Source organism: Acanthopagrus latus, chromosome 5, assembly GCF_904848185.1.
Source record: "Acanthopagrus latus isolate v.2019 chromosome 5, fAcaLat1.1, whole genome shotgun sequence".
In the NCBI taxonomy this organism is placed as follows: Eukaryota; Metazoa; Chordata; class Actinopteri; order Spariformes; family Sparidae; genus Acanthopagrus; species Acanthopagrus latus.
In genome coordinates, this window is record NC_051043.1 from 15,321,812 (window position 1) to 15,339,002 (window position 17,191).

The 17,191-nt window shown below is 41.8% G+C and overlaps 1 protein-coding gene across 1 annotated transcript; it reads left to right on the forward strand.

The window, feature by feature from the left end:
- The first annotated feature begins 9,099 nt into the window (after positions 1-9,099).
- Positions 9,100-15,767, forward strand: prdm8b (PR domain containing 8b). The gene is made up of 4 exons (XM_037099479.1): positions 9,100-9,551; positions 12,363-12,587; positions 13,286-13,517; positions 13,868-15,767. The coding sequence occupies exons 2-4, from the start codon at positions 12,369-12,371 to the stop codon at positions 15,124-15,126; spliced, it is 1,710 nt and encodes a 569-aa protein (XP_036955374.1). The 5' UTR covers positions 9,100-9,551; positions 12,363-12,368; the 3' UTR covers positions 15,127-15,767.
- The last annotated feature ends 1,424 nt before the right edge of the window (positions 15,768-17,191 follow it).

Sequence of the window (17,191 nt, forward strand, 5' to 3'; positions counted from 1 at the left end):
AGTAAGAGCACCAGAAGCTGTGGAGTGAAGAGTCCAAGCCAGCCAACAAAGCTATTGAAGCATTACTCCCCCTCCTCCCCTCCCTCACCCTCTCTCTCCATCCCTCTCTCTCCCTCTCTCTCTCTGTCTCTCTATCTCCCTCTGTTCAGGCCTTGCTGTGTTTTTGGCAGTTAGTACTGACCATCATGAACGTCATTGCCAATTTTTGTGAAAACTGGCACATATGGCAGCTGAAGTGCCATATGCCATACAGAATATTTTTTGGCCGTTTCCCCCATTTGTATAATCGCTGGATCCGGTATAAAAGTGGCTCATTATTAATTCATTCCTTCCCAGTTTTTTTTTTTCTTTCTTTTTTTTTTTTCCTTTTCAGTTCCCCTCTGTGTGTTTTTTTTTTCTCTTTTTTTTCTCGTTTTCCTTCATTTTTCTCCAAATCCGTTTGATGTCTATGAGGACAGGAACGACAAGTTAATTTAACGTGCAGTGTGCGGATTAAAGCGTTTGGTTAATTCAAAGCTAAATGTGGGGATTACTGCCAGCGCGGAAGTCCGTCTTTATGTATTAATCTTGTTTGTATTCAGCCCTGCTATGGCGCAAATTAGGTTTTAAATGCTTTACAACTGGAATAAATTGGTTTATTGTAACAATGAAACCCAAATCTTCTGACATTTGATGGCCTGGAAGAAAGTAATTCTATATTTCTTTTTTCTTTGAAGCAACACGCAGGATCCTTTAAAGGACTGCCCCGTTGGTCTTCTATATCTGTCCATTCTTAATACTTTCCATTTTCTCCGCCCTGTCTGTGGCACTCAGTACCAAGTGCCCTGGATCGTAGATGCAAATCTACAGAAAAAAATAAAATTAAAAAAAAAATTAAAAAGCTGAGGAATATATAGTTTAAAAGTGTACTATGTAATTTTAATCATTTTTTTCATGGCTGAATAAACAAAGTGACATTAAACGATGACACTGTTTCATACTGTTTGTTTATATTTGGCGGACCCTGCCATCTTTCTAGCTTTGAAAGTGTTCTTGGCCTTATTTGCCTTTGAGAACGGCTTGTTTATACAGTTACGGTAAAAACAGATATTTATGCGATTGTGTCATTACCTCATTAATGTTGTAATACTAAAATTCTGAGTTTGAATTTCTTCTCCAAAACTAACACAGAAAAAAAAGCAGCTCAGGATTACCTGGAAATTCCTGGGTACTGTTGATTTTCAGGAAACATGATTCAAACAGGACTGGACACTGCATTTCTTGTGAACTCTTTTCAGCGGTGGATCAATACTAATGTGCTCCGGTGAATAACCCTAGGTGCAAGATGGTGTATGTGCAACTGAGTGTGTGTGTGTGTGTGTGTGTGTGCGTGTGTGTGTGTGTGTTCATGGTAATGAAGGAACATGTCACCACCGTGCAACAGTGTGACTCGCTGATGTGTTTTTGGACAACAATGAAGCTCTATGGCTCAGAGGAATAAGACATATCAGGCTGTGATACACACACACACACACAATACTCCTTTGTCAGATTCTTGCATTTCATTTGTTGTTTTTCTCACCTGTCAGTCAATGGATTTTCAGTTTTTTTTTTGTTTCTTTTTTGTTTGTCTGGCTCCCACCTAACCACACAGTCCTTCTTGTATCTTCAACATGCGCCAAAGCAACGCATCACTTCCTGTGTGACAGAAGAGGGTTTTTTTTTTTTTTTTTTTTTTCTTAAAGCAGCTAATTTAAGAGCTCTCCTGAACCGGCTGAAGGTTGAGTCACTGTTGTGTTATATCATTTAGCGTGAGTGGCCGGACTGACATTTATTTATATAAACTTGTGATGAAATGGGACCTCTTTATATCACGGCGTGTGCCTCCTCCTCCTCTGTCTCTCGTGAACAGCTCTCGCACTCCTCTTCTACTACCACAATTGTCTCCTCGTGTGTGTGTGTTGCGTATGTGTGTGTGTGTGTGTCGGTCTCTGTCTTTCTCTGACACTCACACACAAACATCCCACACTTCCTCTTCGCTTTTGCCTCGGAGTCGCTGCCTGTCTCTTCCCTCTCCTCTTCTGCCCTCCATTGGAAAGAGACTGGAAGGTCTACACTGACTCCCACATTCACAGTCAGGTCTCAGCATTGCAGCTCGTCCACCCTCGTGTCAGTTTTTTCCCCCCCACGACTCCTCTTAATTGCATCTGGACCGTGTTTGCAGCTCCACCGAGAGCCCGGGTCTCCCTGTTCATTCATTGAAACAATGATGATGTCAGTAATATACAAACTTGATCCAATATCGCTCCGTTCAACAGTCATTCACCACATGCTGTGACAACCAGTCAAGACTTTGCGCCACGTTCCCCAATCACTGGTGAATGACACATTAAAGTGACCCTCATCACCACCCTTTAAAAGGTTAAACTACACAACATATTCGAAGGATGAACAGTGAACACAGTTTTTTGTAGCAAACTTCTCATTTTGTAAATCACCTTGCAACCTTTCAAATCCATTTTTCAGTGTTTGGGACAGTCTCTCGCTTTAGGTTGGGTTGCTTTGAACTGAGATTTTTGGAAACACTTACCGTTGATTTGATATTAAAAGGTACCAAATGTGACACAACGTTGTCCAATAAAATCTTTTACACTCAATTTATATCAGTATAAATTAGACCAAAAAATTATTCCTATTACTGTCAAATTAATTTGAGCAGCCAGGCTGAGAATGAACCGACTCACCAGGACAACATGGATCTGCCTCAGGACACTGAGCTGTACAGCAGCTCCCTCCACCCTATGAAATGTTTCATAGGGGGGCCTAAAAGGGGCCGATGAAACTCTTGGAGTGGACAGAACCTTTTTCTCTTTTGTGAGATCTTTTACATGTACAAACAAAACACAAAAAAAATGGAACATAAAAGTCATACAGAAGACAAACTAGGAATGATTACTGATATTGATTACTGGCCTGCACTGTAAAATCTGACTAGGTGACTGAAAAACCTGATTGAAACCTGAAGAAACTACAGTAAAGGAGTGATAATAATTTATAAGTTTTTAAAGCTTATTTAAAACTTATTCTGAGGGGATCTGAAGTCAACTTTTACAATTTACATTTTGGGATTAAATGATCATAATTTTAGAAAACATTCCACCGGTAACAGCATTAAAGACAAATAGACAGGGATCATTATAAAAGATGTAACACGACATACATCTAAAAGGAATATCATCATCTCCTACATTTTGGCCACATTAGTTTTTATTGACAGACCCTGATTCAGTCCAGACAAATACATCAATATTGAAGTTCATCAAGTTTTTATGCCATAATGTAGAAAGAAACACCTCCTCAAACTCCAACCCAAGAGGATAAACATTAACAACTAAAAATTAAACATCAAATACAGAATGAATTTAAAGATAAGTAGAACAAGTGGCTTCCGTTTATTACAGGAATGTCCTTCACTATTCAGTATCAAACAAAATCAGTATTTCAGACACATACAGCCAGAGGAAAACTTCTTTCACAGGAATGTTCAGCTTAAACGCATTAGGATACACCATATCAACACCATTTACAGAATCACCTGGAAGTTTACTGCCTTGCTAAAAAGCACATCAGCAATAGGTCAGGAAGATCCTCAGCTTTAGAACCAGCAACAATTGCAGGTTGTAACAGAGACTGTGATAAAAGTATTTGGGCTGTTTCATAAAGGAACAGAGCATCCTATCTTGGTTCTGTTTATTTTATCTATGTGTCTGTGTGTGCATGGTTGAGTTGGACCATTAAAAAAGACATATTCCACTCCACGTATCAAAGTCGAGGGAGATTTATTAAACAGCTTTGTTGGAAATAATAACTGTCAACGCGTCCACAGTGGACGACTTTGACGTCTGGGTGAATAACTGTGTTTTTCCTGTGATGTGTTTACCCATCGAAGATCAATGCATAAGTCTCCCGAGCTTCCATTCTTTTTTTTTTTGTTGTTTTTTTACGAAGCATAAAACATGCCTAATATTTGATGAGACGCGGTGACAGTACGTCCGGGACGCAGCGCTGCCAGTGTCTGTCTGCTGAAATCCGTTTGGAAGCGCTTTTGTTGTCGTTCTCGTGATGTGCTGAATGAAAGGGAGGGGAATTAACTTATCATTACTGCAGAATTTTGCATCACAAGGGGGAGGATTAAAGATAAAGTTTAGTTCAGAAGTTGCCCAGGTTTTTTTTGCGAGCAAATATTCAAGAATGCTTGTTGATCCGTGATAAAAAAATATGATCCTGTCAGAAACTCTCTCTATAATTGATGGCGAGGCATTTATGAGCGCAAGATTGTTCCCACAAGATGTTGCGTGATGACGGTGAATCAGTTATGGCGCGGGCATCAGCCTTTCCTCATACAGTATTTACTCAACAGGTAATTTGACCAGATAGGAACTTCAGTTGTTGAACGCAGGGAAAGGACAACAACGGATCATCGTGTCGGGGTTCATTTCTTTGAGACTTCATGCTAATAATACGACTTGGTCCTTCCATTGTTCCTGCTGATTCCACACACAGTCACATATTTTCAGTTGTACCATTTACTCCGAGTGGTTAGCTTTAGCTATAAGATCGTAGTTACGGCAAATAAACCATCATTCACTGGGGCATACAATGTCACTGTCACGTCTTGCCTTGCCATGGTTTGAAAAGTAGAAGAAGTGCAGCACCAAATTGAGCAACAATGAGTGTCCATGTAGGGAGGAGGTCAGGGCGAATGGGTGGGTCAAACAAAACGTTTGTTGCCAAAATGTAGAACTTTCACCCAGGAGGTTGGTATTTGTGTCCAGTGTACAATCCAAAGTTAGCTTTGACTTATTTTCACCTTACGTAGGCTTATGTAGGACAACTTACACAACTTACTTAACTTACGTTGCGTACCTAGCATCACAGGTGTAACGTCACAGATGCACATAATGTATTGAACTCCATATAACCTGTAAACGTCACATTTATTCATCACAATAAATATCTTGTTGGTTTAAATACCTAACGTAACATAGCCTACCATGATCTTTGTCTAAACCTAACCAAGCGGTGTCACTGCCTAAAATCCAAACTGTTGGCCATCAGCGAAGATTTTTCTCAGCAAATTTAATTTTTTAGTCTAATCTGACATTGCATATTTATCATTGCTAATCTGTTTGCAGAATAAGAACCTGAAATTCGAATGGTAGCTCTATTACAAGCACTGCCCTGTTACTGAGTTGGTATGAGGTAGCCTGTGGTTCTGGTTGAGCAACAAAAACACTTGGTTTAAGTTAGGGAAAGATATTTATTACAGTCTTTAAAAGAGGCTGACTTATGTCCTGACATCTGCGCCCTGACTATTTGCCATGCTACATTAAGGAAACACAACTTCTTGCAGCGCCACTAAAGGTGACCACTGGATGTGAACAGTAACATGCAGTAATGCATATAAACTTTAATAGCTTTTTAGTTTTCACTAAATGTTAGCCTGCTAACATGCTAAAAACAACATACTAAGTAACTGTCAACATGTTGCCTACATAAACATGCTAACATTAAAATGGCAACAGCTAGCATTGATATGACAATCTCACGTTGGCATGCAAAATGTTAGCGTGTCGCTCTAGAATTGCACATTTTAGTACGTTAACAGGGTAACTAAATGTTAGCCTGCTAAAAACTGCTTGGTTGACATATCTATCATTTATGGATAAGTAGGCCAACATAAACATGCTTACATTCAAATGGCAACAGCTAGCATGCTACCATTAGCATATAGCTAAGGTTAGGACTAAAAATGAGGGGTGTTGGTGAAGCTAACATGAACACTTACAGCTCAAGCTTACAGTGTCGAGAGCTGAGCCTTAAACGCTGAGTCTGACATGTCCTAAAATGGCCGCTGTAAACACAATCAACTTTCTGATTTGGACTGCAATCAGTTGTGGGGTTTTGTGTTGCTCTCTGTGTTTCGAATAACTATTTTCCTAACTCGTGATTTATTAATCTGAACCATCACAGCGATTGTCATCTGATCACAGACGTTGTGTCATCTCTGAACAGCTCTCAGTCCCTCTCGCGTGCCGTTTCTCCGTATTCGTCTGAACACATTCCGCTCCTTGGTAAAGAAATATGAGTGCTGACTTCACAACCTTTGCTTGGCATCGACCTAAAATGTGAGCGTGGACTGTAGGGAGTGGTGCTCAGGAAACAACGCAACTGTCATATTACCTAGATGATTCACAGACACACTGTTGAATTCAACTGTGAACACACACACCCTCTCAGCAACATCGCACACACACTCACACACATTGATCTTCTCATTTCCTTACAACTGCTGCATGAGGGGTATTTGAACTTGTTCGTTGCGACTGCACAGTGTGTGTTTTCTTCTCACCTCACATGTAGAGCAGTGACGCAGCTGATTTAACTGGAATTTACAACAATGTCTCGAAGAAGAAATTTTGTCAGGATGAAAAATTCAACTGCACACAGTTTTGTGTTTCATATGACAGGAATATTTTCCCAGTAGATTTAAGCATCTACATTTCCATCAGTAAGAAGTCAAGGAAATGGGAAAATTACAAACATTATTTTCAGCGATAAGGAGTCAGGGGCTAATTTAATTTGTATAAAATATCACCTTATCATTTACTTGATTTGGCGTGAACGTGTCCACACACGGACATGTTTTAACAATCAAAATCATTCCACACAAGTTACATTCAAATCCCGGGCGAGCAAGTGTGTAAGGTTTGTCACAAACACACAGCGCGAGGCCAGAAAAGCGGCGGCTCTCCGGCAAGCTGTGACGACTGCATTTTAGCATTCATGGCTTTGTAATCGTGAGTGCCTTCGTGTGATTTTTGTTCCTTTCTCCGCAAATGTTTTGGTGCGCGCGCTGATCACTGACAGGACGCATTCAGATGATCTGCACTTCACCTCAAATGTACTTGAGTAACAGGCAGTCTCGGAGCATCTGCGAAACGTCCTTTTTTAAAGATGGTTTCAGTGTGGGAGGTTGAGGATCTCTGTCTGAGGATGGAGTTTCGCAATAAAAGGCAACACAAAGGAAAAGAGATTCAAGAGAATCCGACGAGAAGTGCTCTAACTAAATCTGCCCCTTTGGACCTGAGCACACATTATTTTAAATCTTTCTCTCTTTTTTGGGGGAGATAAAATCATTTGGTAGAGTAAACATGTACTCTTTGTTTGCAGACCACTCTCACGTCATGTTTCCTGCTGCTGCACCACTTCGTGACTTTTAACAGTATCAGGTTCAGTGTCATGTCCTGCTGCTGCGTGACTCACACCCACGGTCAGGTGAAAAACAGATCCGAATTTCGATTTGTTGCTCGGCCCACAACACTTCCCTCGCTTCCATTCTTCTTCCACTCTGAGGCGCTTCTGGGTCGCTGCATCTCTGTTTTTCTCTTTTAGGGGTTGCTTGACCTTTGACCTCCCTTGTCTTGCATTACATCACAAGCCTTGTATGAAAGTAACAGTCGTCTTTTCAAACCGGATTATTCTCGGGCAAAAAAAAAAAAAAAAGAAGAAGAAGAAGAAAAAGAGAAAAAGTGTTCTGCCGAGTGCCATTTTTTAAAAAAATAACAAGTGTCCTTTTGCGCCTCTAAAATGCAGAATTCGACAGGGACAGTAATGACGAGTTGAGCAGCAACCAGTACACTTGACACACCAAGTTCTCTGCGACGAACAGCTACGCTGACGAGGGTTTAGCTGAATGGAAATACTGACCAGCGTTATTTTTAAGTAATTTATTCTGTCTTGATTCTGAGGTTTTTTTTTTTTTTTTTTTGGATTTATTATTATCATTATCGAAACAGAATATTTTAACTTCAGAAACAAAAGCTCAATCTGCTCTGATGCAGGAGGGTGAACGTCACATTGATGGTTATAACCTTTAAGTAATTTAAGATTAAAGACAGGATATTTATGATATAATTCAGTTTTTTTAATAATATAAACATAAAACAAAATCCTGGAAATGTGTTGCATTTTATCATTTAAAAGAAAATGCAAGTAAAACACCAAAAAGGGTTCAATCTTTTTCATGTTACTTGACTCAAAAAAAAAAATAATAATAAAAACAAACAAACAAACAACAAAAAAAAAAAAAAAACAGCAGGGAGCTAAAAAGTTGTATTATTCCAGTTTAACATAGTAATTTTTTTGTGATTACCTGATTACAAACTTCTTCTTCATACTCGTCATTTAAGTCTTGACTTTTAAATCCTAGGCAATTTACAAAATGTATGCAACAGCAGAGAGATTGACGTAAACGCAATGAAGCATTCTGTCTTTTAATCACATTTCAGAGTGCAGACATTCTTCATCGCAAAGACAAAAAGTGGATCCCAGCAGCAGCAGCAGCAGCAGCAGTGCTGGCCCTGACCTCACGCTTCTTTCCCTCTCCTCTGCCATCCAAATATGAGCCGCTCGCTCAGATGCAAATTATACACTGGCGCCCCCTAAATGAGCCTGCACACAGTACAGACAGGAGCAGCGTCAGCAGCGCTCCGCGGGGGGAGACTTCCCGGGATGCTGAGCCGCTCCGGCCGCGCGTCCAGGCCGGAGCTGGGAGGCTGCGGAGCGGAGCCGCGCGGCGCCCCGGTGCTGCGCGTCCAAGAGTCCTACGAGCGCTTCAGAGGAGGGTTCAAAGCCTCATTGGGGACTGCTTAATTAGCATACATGTAAATACATCTTGAGTGGCACTTGTGTCCAGCCCAATTCTGAGGAGTGGCGCTTCAAGACAGATATAATAGCATACAATAGAAAGTAAACATTCAGATGAGGAAAAGATCTGCGTTTTGAAAATTGCGCATAAAAATATTACTTTCCCCCCAGTCTTTAAACGCCACTTTATTCTAATACAACCACCAACTATAGTGATTAGAATTACAATAATAATGGGAAGGAGGGGGGGGGCTGGGGGAGGTGTGTGTGTGTGTGTGTGTGTGTGTGTGTGTGTTGGGGGGGTGTCTTTATCCCTCCGCTCGTCCATAAATCGCATCAAATGACAGTCGGCCAGTGAAGAGTTAAAGGGAGGAGACGGAGAGTGACACGCCTCATTGGGTAGATTATGTGCCGCAAACAAAAAGTGTGTGTCGGTGTGCCAGTCAGTCAGAGCATCGGGCCCCATCTGCACGCCTCTCTCTCTCTCTTTCTCTCTCTCTCTCTCTCGCTCTCCCCCCTCTCTCTCTCTCTGTCTCCCTTTATCCGTGCAGCTCTCTCTACCCCGCCCGGTCACTTCCAGTGTCGGCGAGTATCTGCAGCAGCAGCAGCAGCAGCAGCAGCACTGTCACTATCACCAAACACCGGGGGGGAAATGTACTGACACTACGGACCAGACCGGGAGCGCACCACCATCTCCATCACCTCCATCGCCTCCACCGCATCCCTCTTTGCTTGTTTTCGGGGCTTTTTTTTTCTTCTTCGTCCTCTTCTTCTTCTTCCCGGGGGTGCACACGGGTTTTGATTCGCAGCATCGCTCGCAGATTCGTTTGTGGATTATTATTCCTCCTCATCGACCGGAAAAGGTAGGTTTGGTGATACGCAAGGGGATGTGTGTGTGTGTGTGTGTGTTTTTTTGTTTTTTTGTTTTTTTTTTTGGAGTTTGTTTTTAATTTTGATTTTGTAGGGGACGATTGTTGGGTTTGTTTGTTTTGTTTTGTTTTGTTTTGTTTTTGCGCCGCACATGCAGCCACATATCCTGCAGGCGCAGAAATAGAGACAAAAAGGAGAGAGAGAGAGAGAAAAAAAGCAACTCAAAACGCAGATGTGCTGCGGACAAAACCCGCAATTCAGCCACAGCGTTGATTTAGGGCAGTTTTCAGCCTGGCACGGATTTAGCAGATGGGTTCAACACCCACCCAACCAACCACCCCCCTCCCTCACCCCCTTCCCAATCTCTGCTCACCCCCCTTACCCCACCCGCAGTGGGTTCGAACGGGAGGGTGGCCGCTTTTCCTCCAGGTTGTGGATTGCGCAAACATTCCGCTCTTCATCCATTTATTTTCCCCTCTTATCTGAACCTGAGCGCTGCCACGCGCCGCTCGCCTAATATTTTTGTGTGGCTTTCCTCCTCGTGATTCGACTGTTTCCGAGGGGCTTCTGCGTGGTACCGGAAACAAAATCTCCTCGGCTCGCAGCGCAGCGTCTGGAGCCACTCCGGGAAAGGGCTCTCCATCGCACCGTGCGCAAAATGTTCCACCGAGCACGCTTCCAGCTGCTGTTGAACCTCTTAGGACGAATTTGAAAAAAATAAATGAAATAAAGAGTTATGATAAAAACTGACCCAGGCTATTTAATCGGATTTCCCTCAATTTAGTCAGCAAAATCCGAGAGGAACGTCTGAGACCTTTTTCATGCGCGTCCAGTCACACAACAGCCGATACTGAATTTGGACACATGATAAGGGATGTTATCACACTGTTCATCATTGTAACGAGTGCAGGTGTTAAATATCAGCGCATTTATTTATGATTTGAACCGCCCAGCTGCGCACATGCTGGTCGCTCCCGGATTTTACGCAGAAAACAAACTTTTGCTCCAACTGTTCTTTCTTTCTTTCTTTCTTTCTTTCTTTCTTTCTTTCTTTTTAATCTTTCACACGAATAGCTCAGGCCTGCTTGGTGGTGACGTCGTTTTTGAGCTGTTCCTGGTGGCTGTTATGAAGTGTTATTGCGAGAAAACAAATCAAATGTGATCGCGCAGCCGCTAAAAATAATAGAATACGCGCGCCATAGGCCCAAAAAAACCCCGCATCAGTGAAGAGCTATGAATTATGATTTTGTGCCAGAAATGGTGGCACAACAATATTAAACTCTACAGTTTGCAAACAAGAAAGTGAGTATTTCAGCATTCGGGCAATTTCAAGGGTATAATCCCACTTTTATTTTTTATTTTTATTTTTTTAGCAATCGGTTCATATTTTTTCCAAATATATATAAACATTTTTTTTTTTTTTTAAATTGTATTTTGTTATATCCGGGTGTCCAGCGAGCCTTATTCACGGCTGAACAAGTGTGTGTATCAGGTGCAGGTTTGCGCGCACAGTTTGCGCTGCAGCCTATTTAGCAGGCGGAGGGGAGGAGAGGAGGGGAGAGGAGGGGAGTGAACGAGCCGCAGCCGTCTAAACACACACATTCAGAGGTTAGAAAAGGGAGAAAAGAAATAATTAACTGGTCGTGCTGCTTTAATTACAGTCTCAGAGGGGAACGTGGTGGATTATGGTAATGAGGCGGCATACGCTGCCGCTTGTAGGAAGGAGAGAAAGGTTGGCTGACACGAAATCACCGACTTTGACAGTCCACTTGAAGCCCATTGGACATGCTCCGTCCACATTGGACATGCACGGACCTCAGCAGCTCCTCGCGAGAAGGCGTATCATTATTTATTTCTTGTATATAAGGAATAAATATCTCGTAGTTGTACACGTGAACACCTCATGTTTCCTCAGAAGAACATTTAGAGAATATATGATAATAAAACGTATCATAGGGCACCACAACGCGATTCACAAGACACGTCAGCAACGTTATAGCGATATTCAAAAAATGTCTTCGTCTTGTTTGCGCCAATCACAGTTACACCTGAGCAGACAGGAGCAACGTGAGCCCGAAGAGGCCTAATGATGCTGATATTAATACGATACTGACACAATGCTGATAAAACGATGAGGAGAGAAGGGCGAATCGTATCATGATCACCCGTTTAACTTAATTTAAATAAAGGATACATGTTTAATATGTGATACAAACCGAGATAATAATAATAATAATAATAATAATAATAATAATAATAATAATAATAATGAAAACAACAACAACAACAACAATTATTATTATTATTATTATTATTATTATTATTATGTATCACCATAATGATAATAATAATTTGTTTGATCTGTTTTGGCCACATCGGATTTTTTTTTATTTAATTGACAACATCATCAACATGCTGAAGGTGATGCGCCCTCATGAACTTATTACGGGGTTTGAATAAATTAGAAGGCCTGGCCAAAAAAAAAAAAAAAACGAGAGAGAAAGAAATGGGCCCCAAATGACGCCCTTGACAGCTGGTTTAGTCAATCTGTCTAGGAAGAGATTTATTTCCCATCAGCAGGGACGGTGCAGGATAAACCCGCCAAACAGCCACTTTACACACCTTTAGGTTCTCTTTTCGGCTGGAGAAAAAATAAAAAAAATAGAGGAAATAAAGCACAGGCACCAATTGATTATTTTGATACAACACAATTTTTGTTTTGATATTTTCTCATCACCCGACGGCTGGTGTAGTATCTCTGCTCACGTCTCATGCCTCCCCCCTCTCCCTCTCTCTCTCTGCAGTGTGAAATGGAGGAGTCCAGCTCTCAGAAGTTGGTGTGGGATGGGGACGCCAAAGCGGTCCAGCAGTGTCTGACGGACATCTTCACCAGCGTCTACACGACGTGTGACATCCCAGAAAACGCCATTTTCGGGCCTTGCGTGTTGAGCCACACGTCGCTGTATGACAGCATCGCCTTCATCGCTCTGAAGTCCACCGACAAACGCACAGCACCTTACATCTTCAGGGTGAGTGGTTCTGCTTTTGACTTGTTTATATTTGTTTGTTTTTTTAAATTACAATTTTCTTTGAATATTTCTGTTTGTTTTTTTTGTTTGTTTTTTTTTGTTTTATTTATTTTTTTTTTATTTTTTATTTTTTTTACATTTTCTTAATAGCTCTGTCGAAATCCCTTTTAGTTATGCTATTCATGCTGTGCAGCTTCAATTAGAGTAAATAAAATGTTAAAGTTTTGGGCCCCTGTCCAATTTTGCAAATCAGCACTGAAGCCAAGAAGTTGAAATGTGCAATACTAAAATATTGCCATGTTAGTCTATATTTTCAGTCTTATTAAATAAAACAAAGCAGGTAACTCTTGACTACAACAGACCTAAACAAGGGATTTAATCCTTTATTGATTATGAATATTACTATTGTTATCCTTATTATAATTTCTGCAGGAAGGAAAGAAATTTGATATATTATAATAACATTTAATATAATTTAGTTAGAATAAATATTCTATTTTAGTAAATTGTGTCACACTGCTTTGCTTCAACATGTCAATCTGTACAGAAAATAAATATTTGGTCTAAAGGGGCTGGGTGAGATTTATTGTCTATTTGCCAAATTTTTGTAAAAAAATAATATGTAGTGCATAATATTTGCCTGAAAAGTGAATCTGAGCTCTTAATAACCGAATGGTCATGTGCGACGTGTCGTGCAGGTGGACACCTCAGCGGCCAACAGCACCTCAGAGGGTCTGATGTGGCTGCGGCTCGTCCAGTCCGCCCGGGACAAAGAGGAGCAGAACCTGGAGGCCTACGTGAAGAACGGCCAGCTCTTCTACCGCTCGCTCCGCCGGATCGAGAAGGACGAGGAGCTGCTGGTCTGGTACGGCAAAGACCTCATCGACCTGCTGCTGCTCAGCTCCAGCAGAGCCCCTGCCAAGAGCAAAGGTGAGTCATTCAAAACTACATCCTCGCTAGACAGTAACCTTTTGACTTCCTGTTTTCATTTGCTGTCTGCGGTCTTTATTTTACACCACAACAAGATACATTTCAGCGTCTTTGGAAATGCATTCTCACTCTGGCGTTGTTCTCATGATTTGTAATTTTGGCATGTAAGTGTGATGGTGTTCCAAGGACAGTTTTGCTCACCTCTGGACAATGTGTGATCATGCCTCCATTCAGATTTAGTGCGAAATACAGCGCAAAGCAAAAAAAGTATAATACTAATAAGTCTTAACCATGGCAGCTTTAGGATTGTCTCGATCATCAGAACTAATTTCTGTCTCTCTTCTTCACAGGTTCGTCCCACCACTCATGTCCAGACTGCAGTCAGCGCTTCCAGTTCGAGTTCCCGTTCTTGGCCCACCTTCGATTCCGTTGCACCAAAAGACTGCAGAGCATCACGGGGGCCGACGAGGAACCCAGCAAAGAGAGCAGCACCGAGCGACCAAACACAACCCCGACCAGGACCAGCCCAAAGCTGGGCCGCTCTGAGGGCTTCAGCAGCTCTCAGGACAGCACCAAACCCTCCACAGACTTTCATAACCTGGCCAGGGATCTAGAGAACAACCGCACCAGCCCGCCGAGCGACAAGGAGGCTGAGATCTGCAGCGAGAGCTCGGGGAAGAGGAAGTTCTCGGACATAGAGGACAGGGAGTGCCGGGTGCCCAGCCATCCACAGTCCAAGTCCAAAGATGAGCTTGCAACATCTGCGCAGAACTACAGAGGAGTCTACGGCCTGGAGGAGAACCACAGGTCCTTCTCACCGCCGGGCACCGCACAGATCGGGGAGGGCAAGCGCAGTGCCTTCACCGAGGTCAAGAAGACGCCCCAGAACGTCAAACACCACAGCGGCAACAAAAACCTCCACAGCTCCAACTCGGAGAACAAAGACGGCGGTCGCCCCAGCAGCAATCCATCAGAGAAGCACCTCAACATGAGGCAGGTGCTGTCGGAGACCCAGCCGCCCCAAACATCACCCATGGGCAGCGCATTCACATCTGTTAACCAAGGTGACGGAAATGGTGGCGAGAGGAAGAGCGCCTTCAGCCAGCCATCACGCTCCTCCTTCTCCCAGATCTCACCGCTGGTGATGCCACCCAAGCTGCTGGACTGCCACCCAGCGGTGGGTGACACCATCTCCTCCAGCAGACTCTACCAGGCCGACCACCTTGCCGCCAAACTACAGGGCGCAGAACTGGGCGCCAACTGCCCCGTGCCGGGTGGCATGGCTAAGCAGAACCCCTTCGTCTACGCCACGGCCTTCTGGCCCAAGAATTCCGGGCCTATTCAGCTTCAGATGCCCTCGGCGCTCACCCTCCTGCCACCCTCCTTCACCTCCCTGTGCCTGCCGGCCCAAAACTGGTGCGCCAAGTGCAACGCTTCCTTCCGCATGACCTCGGACTTGGTTTACCACATGCGATCCCACCACAAAAAGGAGTACGCCATGGAGCCTCTGGTCAAGCGGCGGCGCGAAGAGAAACTCAAGTGCCCCATTTGCAACGAGTCCTTTCGGGAGCGGCATCACCTGTCACGCCATATGACCTCCCATAACTGACTTTTAGAAAAAGGAGGGACTTTTTTAAACAAGGAGGGACTGTGACCCTGCCTGGATTTAAGCAGTTCGAGATAGGCCACTTAAAAACACACAAACACCCTCTTGCACTTGTTTTCACTTTGGACTATGATCTTCGAATTCCTTTTCGGTCTGTTTACTTTTGCTCCCCTGTACAAAATGTCATGTTTTGGGTGTATGCAAATGCGTTTCGACTTCAAAATGAATCTATTTATGGAGCACTTAAAGGTTTGAGAATAAGGGAAGATTTAAATATGTGTAAATGTACAGTAAGTTGTATTTTATATCATATAAATGCAAATATAGAGAAGAAATACAAATGTAGTCACACGTCATGGTTTACAGCGCAGCAAGTTTTTTCATGTCTACGATGAATATGGACACAAATTGGGGATATTATGTCAGACTATATTTCAGAGTGCATGTGATATTAAAATAATATTGATTTAAGATGCAGTCTATACATTACGATGTAAATAATTTGTTTTATTTGAAATACAAAGTGTAATATTTTGTGTCAGTGGGGAATAGTTTCAGTGTTTCTTCCTTTTGCGGAAATTTACTACTTGATAGTTTATCTAATCATGTTGAATGCATTGACAATAAAATAGCTTTATTTTCAACTGTGGCCTTCCTGGAATTTCTTTTTATAAACGGCAAGTGAAATATGAATATTTCTTGACTGTTGATACAGCGGTGCTTCATTCTGCATTGATAACAATAATAATTTACAACACTACAGTTGAGTGTGTGTGTGTATATATATATATATATATATATATATATATATATATATACACACACACACACACACATAGATTCATATTTATTTTTTAATCTTAAACATCATTCACATGGAACCAACCTGTCACACTACATTACAATACCATGATGATCTTATACCCATTCCAAATTAAAGTAAATATATGGCTATATGGGAATATGAATTTATAATAATGTTAATCATTATCATATCTCATTATTTTAATTCCCTATTGAAACGAAAGGCACCAACACCGGATGTCACACATATTCCTTATATTATATTATTATTGGCATCTTTATTAAATGTCAACGCATTTATTCTATCCTCATACTTCTGAAGCTTCTCGCGACAGATCGCTTCAATTATAACATTAAGAAGATATTAATAACCTGCCAATTTATGTTTCAAGAGTTTCATGCTTCAAATATATAAAGCGGCCCTTTTGATTTTTTGATTTTTTAATTTTATTTCGGTATAAAATGTTTGAAATGACGAGGGAACAATTTCTAATTCGCATTGGACATTGAATGTCGATTAGAGCGTGTATGACGCGGCACTGACTGAGTTGTATTCACTGAATAAAGCACATATTGCTCGATACATTTACAACCTATACCGAATTAATTTTCCTTTGCAGAAACAAACCCACAATGGTCTTAACACAATAAAACAAAAGGCCGAGCGTGCAGCTACACACGCGCCACGACCAAACTGTTTAATAATCCTGCATCTTATCTTATCTTTCCAACACTGAAGGCGACAAAGATCATTAATAACACATGAACCTGTAGTGAGGACAGCAACGAACTGACGGACCTGTGCAGAAGCTGTGACACATAAAAGTATCAATAATCAACCAAAGTTGAAAGCTTTCAGGTGAAATTACGAGAGACAACAACCTTACAAAAAAAAAACAGGCGATCATTTATAACCAACACAAACTGGTAGGCTTAGAGTGTGGAGAAGTCTCTGGATCGATAATCAACCAGAAAGAAGAAGAGGAAGAAGAAGAATCAGTCCGACCGGCTCAACGATTCACGACGAAAAAATAAATAAATAAAATAAACAAAAAAAACAAAAACAAAAAAAAACAACCAAAAATGTGGAAAATAGTTCAACAGCGACATCAAGTGGTCAACGTGTGAACTACACGAGAGACACAGCCGGTCTGTGTTTCAGCAAGTGGGAGAGATTTTACACTTTAAAACATTCTTGTTCAATGTTAAATAACAAACAAACAAAACAGAAGAACAACTGTTTGGTGTGCATATGATAAGCTAT